This window comes from Opisthocomus hoazin, chromosome 3 (genome assembly GCF_030867145.1).
Source record: "Opisthocomus hoazin isolate bOpiHoa1 chromosome 3, bOpiHoa1.hap1, whole genome shotgun sequence".
NCBI lineage: Eukaryota > Metazoa > Chordata > Aves > Opisthocomiformes > Opisthocomidae > Opisthocomus > Opisthocomus hoazin.
The window spans coordinates 63,559,692-63,573,314 of record NC_134416.1 but is presented as its reverse complement, the minus strand read 5'-3'; the positions used below and the strand labels follow the sequence as shown (position 1 = coordinate 63,573,314).

General features: G+C 38.0%; 1 protein-coding gene across 9 annotated transcripts in view; it reads left to right on the top strand.

Moving 5' to 3' along the window:
• The window catches only part of CDH19 (cadherin 19), a 153,810-nt gene that overhangs the window by 119,002 nt on the left and 21,185 nt on the right, over window positions 1-13,623 (top strand). For 5 of the 9 annotated variants that reach the window (XM_075416529.1, XM_075416530.1, XM_075416531.1 and 2 more), the window contains 5 exons: window positions 492-611; window positions 1,256-1,420; window positions 2,141-2,325; window positions 3,538-3,791; window positions 6,814-6,950. In XM_075416529.1, the coding sequence (XP_075272644.1) occupies window positions 492-611; window positions 1,256-1,420; window positions 2,141-2,325; window positions 3,538-3,791; window positions 6,814-6,950 (861 nt within the window). The remainder of the gene's footprint in view (window positions 1-491; window positions 612-1,255; window positions 1,421-2,140; window positions 2,326-3,537; window positions 3,792-6,813; window positions 6,951-13,623) is intronic. The other 4 variants (XM_075416535.1, XM_075416534.1, XM_075416536.1 and 1 more) reach the window with 3 other exon arrangements.

The window sequence follows — 13,623 nt, the reverse complement described above, 5'->3', positions numbered from 1 at the left end:
AATGTTATCAGAGCTTTCTTATACTCCTTGGCTGCTTTGCTTGCTAACAGTTAATTTCTTTATTATCAATGGGCCTACTAGTAACAGAGCAGCTATATTTTCTTATTTGCATTTGAAACTTCCATAAAATACTCTGAAGAGTATACAAAGGGGGGAGAAACAATTTCCTGTACTCCATACACATATCAGAAATTAGGCAAAAAAAGCATGTTATGTAGTGTTTTAAGCAACATAATTATAGTGCTGAAAGTCATACTCCACTTGTTTTTATTTTGATTGAAAATTTGAATGAAACAAGACTAGTTGCTGAGGAAATATTTTCCATTTTCAATGATAAATTTTAGAAGGTGCCATTTGCTCCTGTAAATTTTCAGAACTATTTGCTAATAAAACTGGTATTTTAAAAATTTTTTAAAAATTTATATTTTGTAATTATGAGATAACTTATACAAGAAGAAAATAAACATAATCCATTTTATTTTTTCCTTGAGGTACTTCTGTTACACAGGTAACAGCTACAGATGGTGATGATCCTTCTTATGGGAATAGTGCCCGTTTACTTTACAGCCTCATTCAGGGTCAGCCTTATTTCTCTGTGGAGCCAAAGACAGGTACTACTATGATCTTGTAACCTGAAAACATTTGTAAACAAACATAAAATGGAAGTAAGCAAAAATGTCTGTTTCATTTCAACACAAAGATCAACTGATACTACTCTACAATTGTACATCTTACCATAGTTCCTAGATCTAAAAAAAAAAGTATTCTTTTTTCCCATAAGAAGCTGAAATTCTTTCTCTCTAGATAATCAAAAATTTATTTAGCAAATTTTTTTGCTAAAGAAAAGAGTTGGATTCTGAATACCCCATCCAACAAATGGACCTAGCAGCACTTCTGGGTTAACTGCTCTACAATTCATTAGGTGACATTCCTATCTCTATGTTGGAGAAACCACAGATATGTGACATCCCTCCAAAATCCTAATTTCTTGGAAGAAAGGTAGTTATGTGTGGTGGAGGAGATACATGTTATGTTCTGCTCCCCAGAACTCTATGTATGCAGAATGGATCTGTCATATAGCGCAGATGTTGGCATGAGTACTTATTCCCAGTATTAGGACAGTTGTGCAGTGCACGGTCTAGAATGTAAGTTCAAAACTGTGTCCAATGATGCATTTTATACCCATATTATAAGCTCAGATGTTGGAAAAAAATCAGACTACTATATGTTATTATATTACTTTTTTCAATTTTAGGGGTGATCAGAATGGCTTCCCAAATGGATAGAGAAACAAAAGATCAGTATTTGGTCATCATCCAAGCCAAAGATATGGTTGGGCAAGCAGGGGCATTTTCAGCAACAGCCACTGTTACCATCAACCTCTCTGACATCAATGACAATCCACCTAAATTTCAACAGCGTGAGTATAGGCTACTTACAGTAGTTGAAGTCTTGAGGAATTTAGATCTACTAGCTCTGTTAAGTTCTCTGGTAGGTCTTTTCAGAACAGGTCTGTGCTTTGACTTGAGTGTATGGATTCAAATAAAAACAAAATAAAATAAAACCCCCACAAAAGCTCAAAAATGAAGGGGAAAAGAAAACCTATCATTACAAAAGACCTCAGGCCTGCTGTTTTTATCACTAGACTTTGGAGACAAATGACTTGCTAAATTGCTTTCCACACAGTTTGCTCTGCCTAAGCCTAAAATATTTAGTATCATTTTCACTCACCTTCTCTAGTTCTTCTTCTCTTTTCATGCTCTTCTGACAGATACCGTAAACTTTTTGGCAAATGATATGACCTTCTCTATCCAGGGACTTTCTAGCAGACATGGGAGCTGCTAATTGGGCTGTCAGGAAGAACTGGTGAAATGCAGTTGGGAAGTGCTGCCCTCCACTGTTCTTTCACCCTTTTGCTTCTCCTTAGCTCTTCACTGCTAAAGTGGGGCTGAAAGAGGAGGACTCATGAGTGGGGATGTTGTCATCCCTGTCCCCAAGATTTACCCATTACTGGATTAGATCTATTGCTCTAACAAAAGCTGAGGGCTTTTCCCAAATTTCTGACACCCTCAAGCCATCATAGCTACAGCAGCTATTAACCACCGCAGATCACTAAACTCTGCAGTATTTCTTTCTTTAGGACTCTACTATATGAGCATCTCTGAAGAGGCTCCTGTGGGCACTACAGTAGGCAAAGTCTTCGCAGAAGACAGTGACATAGGGGAGAATGCAGCCATGAACTATTTCATTGAAGGAGATAGCTCAGATGTTTTTGACATCATTACTAACAACGAGACTCAAGAAGGAATTATCTTATTAAAAAAGGTGAGATCTCAGAAATCTTCTATAAAATCTCTCTAAATACTCGAAAGAACCTCCTCAAGCAAGCTGTATGTTTAAAAAAGGCCTATTGCTACCATTTTTTCTTTCTTCGGGCTTTGTGATTTGATTGGGATATTAGTAGGATAAAGCAACATGCTTTTCTTTCTGTTTGCTATTTTTGACTCATTCCTATTACTACTGAATACAGTAGCGGCAGGCAAAGTATCTTAAGTTATTCCTAGCTGTGCAACACAGTGTATCTAACTCATTGTGAGAAAATGTTCTATCTTTTCTGTGCATCATCTGTAAATTCTTTATCAATAAATTGTACACAATATTTCCTCACTTCCAACACCTACAGTTAAACTTAACTGAAGCTGGTATGTATTATAGTATTAGATAGACAGTGGAGTTTTTGTTATAACATAGCTTTGAAAAGACACTAAATACACTCAAAAAGGTACCATTTATGAATTAAGATATTTAAGAGGCTTTGATACAGGGTTATTTATTTTGGATTCACGTAGGAAGATTTCTGGGTCATCTGGGTCATCAAATGAAATGATGATAGAGTTTAATAGTCTGTTGAAATCCAGGAGCCTGAAGAACTGAACGCTATAAATTTGGGAGTTTTGGGAGTTTTGTTTTGTTGTGTTTTGTTTTGTTTCTGTTTGGATCTATTGCAGTTCAGGAAGGTATTTATTTAATATTTCTGGTTTTATTTACATTAGATAGTGACTATCTAAAATAGTAATGTAACTATATGTTTATTAAACACTCCTTGCTGCCTTCTGGAATTCATTTCCCTTAGAGAATAAACTTTAAAATACCCAGCTTACCCCCTATAGATTTACTGATTCACATTGTTTATGTAAGAGCAAAGAACAGTGTTCCTGAAGACTGCACCTATGTTGGAAATACAAGCACTAACAGAAGCTGTTTTTCTTAGGCCTGACATTCTATAGGAAGACTTCTTTTACAGTGTTGTTTAACTAACATTAAAGCTAGCCTACACGTGAAAGCAAACAATGGCATAGCACAGTTTAATTTTAAAGTGTTTTTAAAATAAAATAAATCTTAGAAGTAATTATTTCTGAAATATTTCCAAAAGAAGCATAACACTGTTTTATCTTTAATCTCACGTCATTTATTGAACCCTGTTTAATTCAGACATGAAGAAAGAAATATTCCATATGTCACTTTCTTTCTTAACAGAGAGTGGATTATGAGAGCAAGAAGAGATACAGTATTCTAGCGAAAGTTATAAACAAGTACATTGATGAACGCTTTCTGAAAGAAGGACCATTTGAAGACAAAACCATTGTCAAAATCAATGTGGAAGATGCTGATGAACCTCCAGTTTTCACCTTGGAAAACTATGTGATGGAGATTGCTGAAGGGGCTATGAGTGGCTCATTGGTGGGCATTGTAACTGCTAAAGATCCAGACGATGATGACTGCCCAGTCAGGTACCTAACTTAAAAAGTAAACAGGTCTCAAATATAAATGTAGTTTGAGTTTCCAAAGGCTATTTCTGTTCCCTACCTTGGTAAGGATAACAGTTTTTGATAGCCCAGGTTATTCTAGATGTCTTGATTTAACCCTGGTAGGCAGCTAAGGACCATGCAGCCGCTCACTCAGTCCCCTATGGGATGCAGGGGAGAATTGGATGACTAAAAGAGTGAAAACTCATGGGTAGAGGTAAAGACAGTTTAATAATACTAATAAAAAAGCAGAAACAAATAAAAGAACAAAGGGGGAAAAAAGCAAACCAAAACCCCAAGAAAAACAAGTGATTAAAAAAAAAACAAAACAATTGCTCACCACCAGTCGGCCTATATCCAGCCAGTCCCTGAGCAATGGCAACCCCTCCCAGTGTTACTGCTGAGCAAGAAATCATATGGCATGGAGTATCCCTTTGGTCAGTTAGGGTCAGCTGTCCGAGCTGTGTTCCCTCCCAAATTCTTGTGCACTCCCAGCCTACTCGCTGGTGGGGAGACATGAGAAGCTGAAGAGGTGTTGACGCTGTGCAAGCACTTTTGTTCAGCACTAACTAAAACATCCTGTGTTAACAACACTCTTTTCATAACAAATCCAAATCATAACCTCATCAAACCTATTATGAAGACAAGTAACTTTATCCCAGGCAAAACCAGTGCAGTAGGTTAAATTCTGATGCCTAGCCCAAAGTCTAAAGAAGTGACCTTTGTTTATGCATCTTTGCAATCACTTTGAGATTATTATAAACATTGGCCTGGAAGAAGCTGTGCGTAGTAGCAGAACTAGGGTACCACAGCCAAACTTGCAAGTGCCTGGAGGTGTTCCAGTCTGTTCCCACTAACTTCTGGAGATATGGAGAGATGGACTCATTGCTGGGAGAGAGACACAGAACAGCTCCACTAGCATCTGTTCAGCCCAGCATGACCAAAAATTTACCAATTCCCTACATCTAGCACAATCAACCCACAGAGATATATAAAAATTGTCCCCTAAACTTTTAATTTTGCAAAATAATTTCACTGTCTCTTAGGGGAGAAAGCAAGTAATTAATCTTTAGCTTCAGATTTATAATCAAAATAGCTTCTTGAATCACTTGATGACACTGCGTACTGTGCTATTTAGGCAAGCTAGGATACAAGGACAAATAGATGAGACACAAAATAATTTCTGGTGTGTAGATTCCTAACAGCAGAAATATATATATAAGTATATATATTGTTACCTATACTTATGGCTTCAGAGGTTTAGTCAATACAAGGCCATTTGTTCTGATTTTACACTAATTTACTCTTTTTTAGTAAGCTAATCATAGTCATAAGAATAAATAAAAATATACATGATCCTTTCTTCCCCAAAAAAGGGTTTTTTGTGGTTTATTTAGATGACTGCAACATCTCCTGAGAAACATTTAAACATAGTGCATGTCTATGACTTCTTAGTTTGAAATATTTTAATGGAACTTAATACAAAGTGAATATGTCTGCATAGTCCCAAAACAGTGATGTATATATTGCATCACTGAGTTTCTTTAAAATAGAGCATGCCACTTCTAAAGTAAAGATATGTTTCTTGGGCTAAGTGCCATGCAATGAATCTAATTTTGAAACCATTGCTATCATAAATGACTGCAGTTGCTTATAAGACAGAAAAAGAGCTGTGTTGCCTTGTGGCACCCAGTTTTCAAGCAAATAAGATAAAAACACATACCACAAAACCTCACTACATCAATAATAAAAAATAACTATCTAGTACAGATTTTCTGAAAGGTAATTTTCAAGAATCAAGTTACCAAAGAAACCCCCAAACAAAACAAAACACTAATGTCTGAAAACCCTAAACAAGCTTTGGATGCAGAGAATGAGGAATTTACACATTTAAAAAAAAAAAAAAAAACAAAATAAAGGAAGAAATTGAATTGCAAATCCCTAAAATAGAGGTTTATAAATGGCAAATCTTTGGCTTAAATGATAAGAACTTTCACTGCCTGTATTGTGCTGGTTCCTTGATTTATAACCTTACTGATTTTCACAACAGACAAAATGTAACTATAAATAACAAGTTAGAGAGTCATCCAACCTCTGGCACATAATCAGATCCGGAGTTATACATGCCAACAGGAGACAGAAAGACTTTGTCAAGCACAATTAAATGTACAATAAAAGAGGGAATAGTTTCTTGTGCGATTTCCAAACTGAAGTGATAAGAACCTTTCAACTCTTCAAAGAGGTTTTATTTCCATGAAATGAGTCTACTAGGAACTGTAACATAGAGTCTTTTTTAAATACATATAATTAAAAATGTTAATAAATATTCTTTCCATTTGAACCCATAGCTTTGGTACATTTTTCAGTCTAACTCTGGCCTGTGACTAGTGATTAGGCTTTAGCAATTTGAATGGTGTGTATGTACGTGCGCATGTGCGTGTCCACATAAGGACAGAGCATCCAGAGCCTTTTCAGTAAAGACTCAGAAACCCTGGGCTCGTTTGCAATCAGCTCCTGTGTTAGGATTTTGTACCCTGCCTAGGTGTCACCTCATTATAGATAGTTGTCTATCTTTCTTTATAATCCTCACTCACTTGGCATCAGAACATGTCAGCAATGATAGAATAGATTTGCCATTATACCTCCACTTTGCTGTTAGTGTTATTCATTTCGCAAGTGGCACTTCTGCTGTTTCTTTTCAATGAAGTCATTCACCTACTGTGAGCCTGACTTAGCAGTAAGAATGAATAATGCATTTCAAATTCGTTTCACATTAATATAGATCTGAGACATATTTAGTTCTATAAAAAGAAGAGCTTTGATCTTGGCAGCAGTGAATTTTAAATGTTTATAAGTGTATATTTTTCATGATTTCTGAGTTGTTGCAGCACACATTTATATGTATATATGCACAGCTCTGTTTTCTCAACTGACAATAGCTTTCCTTGTCCTTGCCTCTGATGGAACACTTCAGTATTAGGGAATCTTGTTACTTTTTTTGGTGCAGCTACTCTATTGTCCGCGGCATGCATTTAAAGAGATTGTTCAGCATCAATGAACACAATGGAACAATCATTACAACTAAACCTCTGGACCGAGAGATAGCTTCTTGGCACAACATAACTGTTACAGCCACAGAAACAAGTGAGTAAGAAATTTAAGGAAAGCTGCGTTTTATATACTGTGAACTGTAATTATCCTCTGAATATGCCTTGCGAACTGTAATTATCCTCTGAATATGCCTTCTTTTAAGTGGAGAATACTTGCTTCTTTCTCGTCATATTACCTTTGTGTGCTACATTAAGGAGTATTATTAAAATGATTAGTTAAATAGAAGTGGAATGTATTCGAGCTCCAAGGTCCTGTGCTCTTTCATAAAAGATGACCTTATAAAAAAGGAAAGGAAATTGTAATAGGATCAAGACTATCATGCTTTCAAGTTACACTGAAGCATATGCATTGCTCCTGCAGTGCAAGATCTTATGTTAAATTAGACCCTGGTTAATTTCACACCACATTTTTGACTAGTGTGAAATTAGCCAGAGTTTAATATAACACCAGTCACAAACCTGTGGCTCAAATTAATTGCGAATGTAAGGCCTAAATCAGCTAGAATTCTCTTCAATAACAATTAAATCTGTCAAATATCCTTTATATAGATTTCACCTGTCGGTTTTGTTTGAAAGTCAAATGCAAATTACCTCTGTTTGTGCCTTTGGTTTTCTGATCTGGTTGTTGATCTGGTTGTCCTAACTCTGGGACAACAATCCAGAAAATTAACAGCTACTGATTTACAAGGCATTTTAACAAGGTTATTGGGATATTATTTAAAAAATAATCCATCACATTCATCCTCAGGAAGAACAAAAAACTTATGAAACTAGAGTCCAATCAATAAATCAGATAGGTTTTGCCAAATACTGATAGCATAACTTTCTAATCCTGAATATCAGTTAAATGCTATTTATTGCTAAGACTACTTTAAACACATATTCCTAAACTACATTGTTCCCGAAAGGGACCATTTCCCATATATAAGTAGTATATTACTGCTAGAAGTTTAATCTAGGATAGTCAGTAGCTGTTTTCATTGAAGTCTTTATTTTGTGTTTGAGAATTCATAGTATTATCTTCCTGCAAGTGTTGGTAAAATTGATCTCTGGCATTTTTTTGACATATCTTGAATGGCACTATGGAAACACAGCAGGATGACTTTGGTCTGGACTTTTCGGTTTAGTTAAACAATAAAATAGCAGAGAACCAAATGTTACAAATGAATAAGCGTCTCCTGCAGCAAAAGAAAGCGAGTCTTTCATAGTAATGAAAGTTATTGCAGAGAAACCGAGCCCTCATTATTTTGATATACTTATTCTTTATTTCTTGAATGATGATAAGGTCACTGTCTATAATACTATATTCAAAAGCATTGAAGTTAGGTCACCTTGGTCTGGGCATACCTGAAATGATTTGTATCATGAACTGTTAGCATTTTATTCCTTGAAATATGGTCATAACATACTCTGTGTGTGAGACATCTGGTGGATGACACGGTGGCTCCACTGAAGCCAAATCTAAATGCCATTAGAGTTCATCCACACAAGATATTCCTTGCAGCTGAGACAGCTATTGAAACTGCCTTACAACAGCAACCTTCCTAGGGGCCTATTGCTGTCCTGACATTTATACAGGACACAAGACTTTTGCCTCCATTGCAATGACATGGATCAGAGATTAGTAAGAGGAGCTTGCCTCTGTTATTGCAGACTTATAGTGTAGATCATCCTGTCCTCATGCCATTGACATAGCACGTTTTAAAGGTACCCAGAAGATCTAATTCATTGGACCTTAAATGCAGGCAGTTGTAACTTGCAATCTGTGAAGTCTTATTCCGCTTTATGCCTAAGATGGCTCTAGCTCAAGGGAAATCATGTTTCCTTTGATCAGTTTGTACTTGGTTGCAATCAGCTTTGACCCAGTACAAAGGCTGAAGTATAAACAATATCATTCTAAACATAGATGGGAACAAGAAATCTTTAAGTCATCAGCATTACTTAACACTGATTTACTAAGTGAGATGACGATTGACTGAATTAACTCAGAAGAGGAATATCTTCCTCAGCTTTCTCTCTGTTGAACTACAGATGACCAACAAAATTCCCAATGACAGCAACTGGCTTGAGCTTTCTGTGATCCTCATTTCTCTATATGCCTATCGGAAAAGTACACTACCAGTCATAAGCAAACTTGCCCATAAAAGACAACAGTCATTTTCCCACTGGGTCTTGCAGATGTCCTTTCACAGTAGGTTGCAGACCTACTACATGTGTACAAAACTTACAGCTCTTTGAAGATTTCTGTCACGTATCATATCTTTAGTTGAATATTTAACTGTCACCCCACTTTGGTCATATATGATTTTGTTGACAGATTTGTAACTTTTAAGACTAGTCCTATTTAAAAAAAAATTATTTGTGTCCATTTCCTTTAAGAAGTAATTTTCTTCAGCCCAAATATTAATTATAACATCTATTATTACTCTTACCGTCATTGTTATTAGTATAACAAGTTCCCTTTTACTGGCCAGTGACAATACCAAGCATTCTTTAATCCCCTGCAAATCTTGAGTTCTACTTTGTCTTTAGAGATGATTGTTGCTTTTCTTTCCCCAGAGCTCCAAAATAAGCAAGTTACTAATTTTGGTCCCTAGTAATTAAAGCATCAACTTCCTTTTCATACTGATCCAGCCTATTTCAGTTGATATCTTGTTCTCTCAGACCTTGTTTTTCAAGTTCTGATCTCTGTCATGGAGATCATGACAAAGAAATTTTCTGATCATTTAAAGATCTTTAGCCTAATGTAGGATATGAGTACAACAGCTGTATTCAAATTCTGACAACTATTTTCCCGTGTAAGGCACAAAAGACCACATAAGTGTTGCCTACCATCTTCCCCAATTGCAACCAAAGGAGTCACTTTGCTTGACCCAAAATCTTCATTAAATATTTACCAGACACTGATTCCAAGAGTGGTTTTGTAATGTGTTGCTCCCTGGCAAAACAAAACACCTGTTTGGAAAAATTTAAAACTTCCATACTGTTATCTTCCAACAGCAATGTGAGAAATGCTCTTCCTTGCTGTTTAATCATATGCTGAGAAAAAAAAAAAAAAACAAAAACAAACAGCCACAGCACAACCCAAATATAGTAAGGAAGTAGAAACAAAACTATTACCAAAAATAAATAAAAAAGAAGGTTCCTTTGGTAAAACAAAAGAGATGTGAATGGCAGCTCTAGGCAGAAAGGTGCTATTGAAATTTTTGTGCAAGAGAAGGGTAGGCTTTAAAGCCAGCATGGTATCCATGAGACTTATGAACAAGCAGGTTAGGAATAGACCAAGGTAGCTTGGTCCTTCCCATGCCACTTTGTATACAAGTGAAACAACTAGAGCTATTCCTTGCCCCAATTAGAAAATTTTCCTTTCCATGCCAATCCAGCCAAATCTCTGTCCTACATATCCAATTCAGACTTAAGTAAAAGAGGTTAAAGAAGTTCTACACTCTCAGTATTATTTCTAAAAAGGGATGTGTCTCACTTTTTATGTTTATTTTAAAAATAAGTCAAGCACTGTTTCATTGCCTATTGTATTATTATGGATGTTGAGATTCAACAAGAGAAATGTCATTCCACAAAGAAGTATTTTGAGATGACTCTGGCAGATCGTAAGCTGTAATGATTTCACAGGAGGAATAGCAACGTGGAGCTGCTGAGTATTTAGCCCTTTATCTCTGTGGTAGCTGCTTTTTCTGCCATTTCCTTTGGCAAAAGACTCAAAACTATCAGCACAGATTCCATAAGATCTAAGAAAACAAATGTTTGCTCCAAGCAACTGGTGAATTATACATTTTAAAAGCAATGTAAGGACCAACTAAACACATAACGTTTGAAGGGAGGCAGAAAGGAGTTTATTTTGTTTTTCTCTTAAAGGTCTATTTGACTAATTTAAGAAAATACCTTGAGGACTTCTGAACAGGTCAGAAGTGACACTAGCATCCATCATGAAGCATATTTTAACTAAAATGAACATTCCTGTTATTTATATACTTCTGGATTTCACAGAGCAGATTGAGATATTGATAGATTTTAAGGTTGATAGTTATTTAATATTCCTGGAATGTCTTCAGATTATTTCATTCAGTGTAAAAATATCTTCCGTACGGTCCCTACCCTACAACATGTCCAAATTAATTTGAACATTATTGTTGCAGTGGAACTTCTTGACTACTAGAGCAATCAATTACATTGTGGGGAAGGCAGACATTTCTCAGAGCTATGACAAGTAATTGAGGATTTAATGTGCTGATAGATGAAGGACTGTTGAGAGATATTCAGTACAGAATCATAGAATAATTTAGGTTGGAAAAGACCTCTAAGATCATCAAGTCCAACCATCAACCTAACACTGCCAAGTCCATCACTAAATCATGGCTGTAAGTGCCACATCTACACCCCTTTTAGATACCTCCACGGATGGTGACTGCACTACTTCCCTGGGCAGCCTGTTCCAATGCTTTACAACCCTATCAGTGAAGAAATTTTTCCTAATATCCGATCTAAACCTCCCGTGGTGCAACTTGAGGCCTTTTTCTTTCATCCTATCCCTACTTACCTGGGAGAAGAGACAAATACCTGCTTCATTACAATCTCCTTTCAGGTAGTTGTAGAGAACAATAAGGTCCCCCCTCAGCCTTCTCTTCTCCAGACTAAACAGCCCCAGCTCCCTCAGCTGCTCCTCATAAGACTTTTTCTCTAAACCCTTCACCTGCTTCACTGCCCTTCTTTGGATGTGCTCCAGCACCTCAGTGTCCTTCTTGTAGTGATGGGCCCAAAACTGAACACAATACTCGAGGGGCGGCCTCACCAGTGCTGAGTGCAGGGGCACGATCACTTACCTACTCCTGCTGGCCACACTATTCCTGATACAAGCCAGGATGCCATTGGCCTTCTTGGCCGTCTGGGCACACTTCCAGCTCATATTCATCCAGCTGTCAACAAACATCCCCAGGTCAAATACTCCATGTCTAGCCACGGCAGAAATATTTTTAAATCGTGAATTTTGGTGAAATTTTCTCCTAAAGCTTCAAAATTTATGAACACTAAAGAAGAGGAAGCACAACAGAATTTCTTAAAGGATTGTGACCAGTAGTTGTGGTATCCATGATATTAGGTGATATAAGAAATCACGGCTGCCTTTTCCAGTCACTCTGGCCCAGGACCCTCCTGCCTGGCTGTCGGAGGCCAGCCTGGTGCCCGGGGACCTGAGGCCTTTGTCCAGTCTCAAGGATGTGGCTGATGCTTTCCTGTTTGCAGGCTCAAACAGTGGCAAAGCTGAGCAAGTGTCTGGAGACACACATACACACAGACACAGAGGACACTGACTTGAATGGTCATGCAGACTGCCATTGACAAGGTGCTACCTTCAGCAACACCTACGTACAGGACTTGCATAAACCACAAGCACGGACAACCAAGATGCCTCCTCATCTTCAGCTAGAGAGGCAGAAGATCACTGGTGCAAGTACACACAGATCCACGCACACACTCTAACACTCTCCAGGTTCACAGGCACACACATGCTCACGGATCATTTCAGTACCTGCAATGGACCCTTTGTCTGCCCAGCACCCCTGCCCGGATCACAGGTCCTCTTATCTGCTTCGTGTCCCCAGCTCACCAGCTAGTGCATGCTCAGTGCTCACTGGCAAACCCACAGCATTCACACACTCATCTCTCATGCACGCCACATTCACAAGTTCCCCCGGAGCATACCAGCATGGACCACCCGAGCACGTGGCCTGGACCCAAGGACCCCTGCATAAAGTTTGCTAATGAAAATACATACACACTGATTTTGGGGAAGATACAGACATTCATCCCCTGCACCCCCACTCACTCCTGTAGCTGACACCATGGGCCAGGGGCACCCACCCTACCCATCTGACTCTAGTAGTTGGCACCAATTTTCACTCACACATACACAGGTCTCACCAGTAGCTGGTACTTAGTCCCTGCAGCACACATACACGTGCAACGATAAGACAGTGAGATTATGCAGACACATAGCAAAGATTTAATAAGAAGATATAAGGTGATAGGACTCACTGGTGATCAGACGCAGGGCTCAGCCAGATGAGCATACTGGCTGATCCCTTTTTACGCATGACCCACCTCTTTTGTACCCCTTTCTGTTTGCCCTCTGTTTGTTCCTCCCTGCACATCCACCATGGGTGTGTATGGCTGCATCAATTCCCGTGCCCCTCCGGGTCTTTAGTCTCACTGGTTTACAGTCTTATCAGCTGCGAAGTCTGCATTGATCTAACTGGAAATGTTGCCCTGTGGTTTCTGGATAAGCCATCAGTTATCAAGAGGTTTTATTCTTGTCATTATCTTCATGTTTGCTTTGTCAGGTCTTTGTCTTGGTATATTTTATTTCTGTTTTCCACTTTTCTCCCTCTGTTTCCCATTTGACAATGTCCACCTCACGGGAATGAGCATTCTCGCCCTGAAGTGCCTTGATCAACTAGTGTCTCTGACTAGGTTTGGTTCTCATCACCGCCTCCCTTGCCTTTTGACCCTCAAGTTTGTGTCCGTGTATGCTCTCGTTTATGGCTTTCTCTTGTTCTTATTAACTCTTTTTGCATTGAATAAGGTCCTTGACCAGATACTTCTAAAGGAGCAGACAGTCTCCTTCCACATAACCTTACACATGACTAATACAGTAAATTGCTCTATGTGAAGAAAACCTTATAATTTCTCCAGAT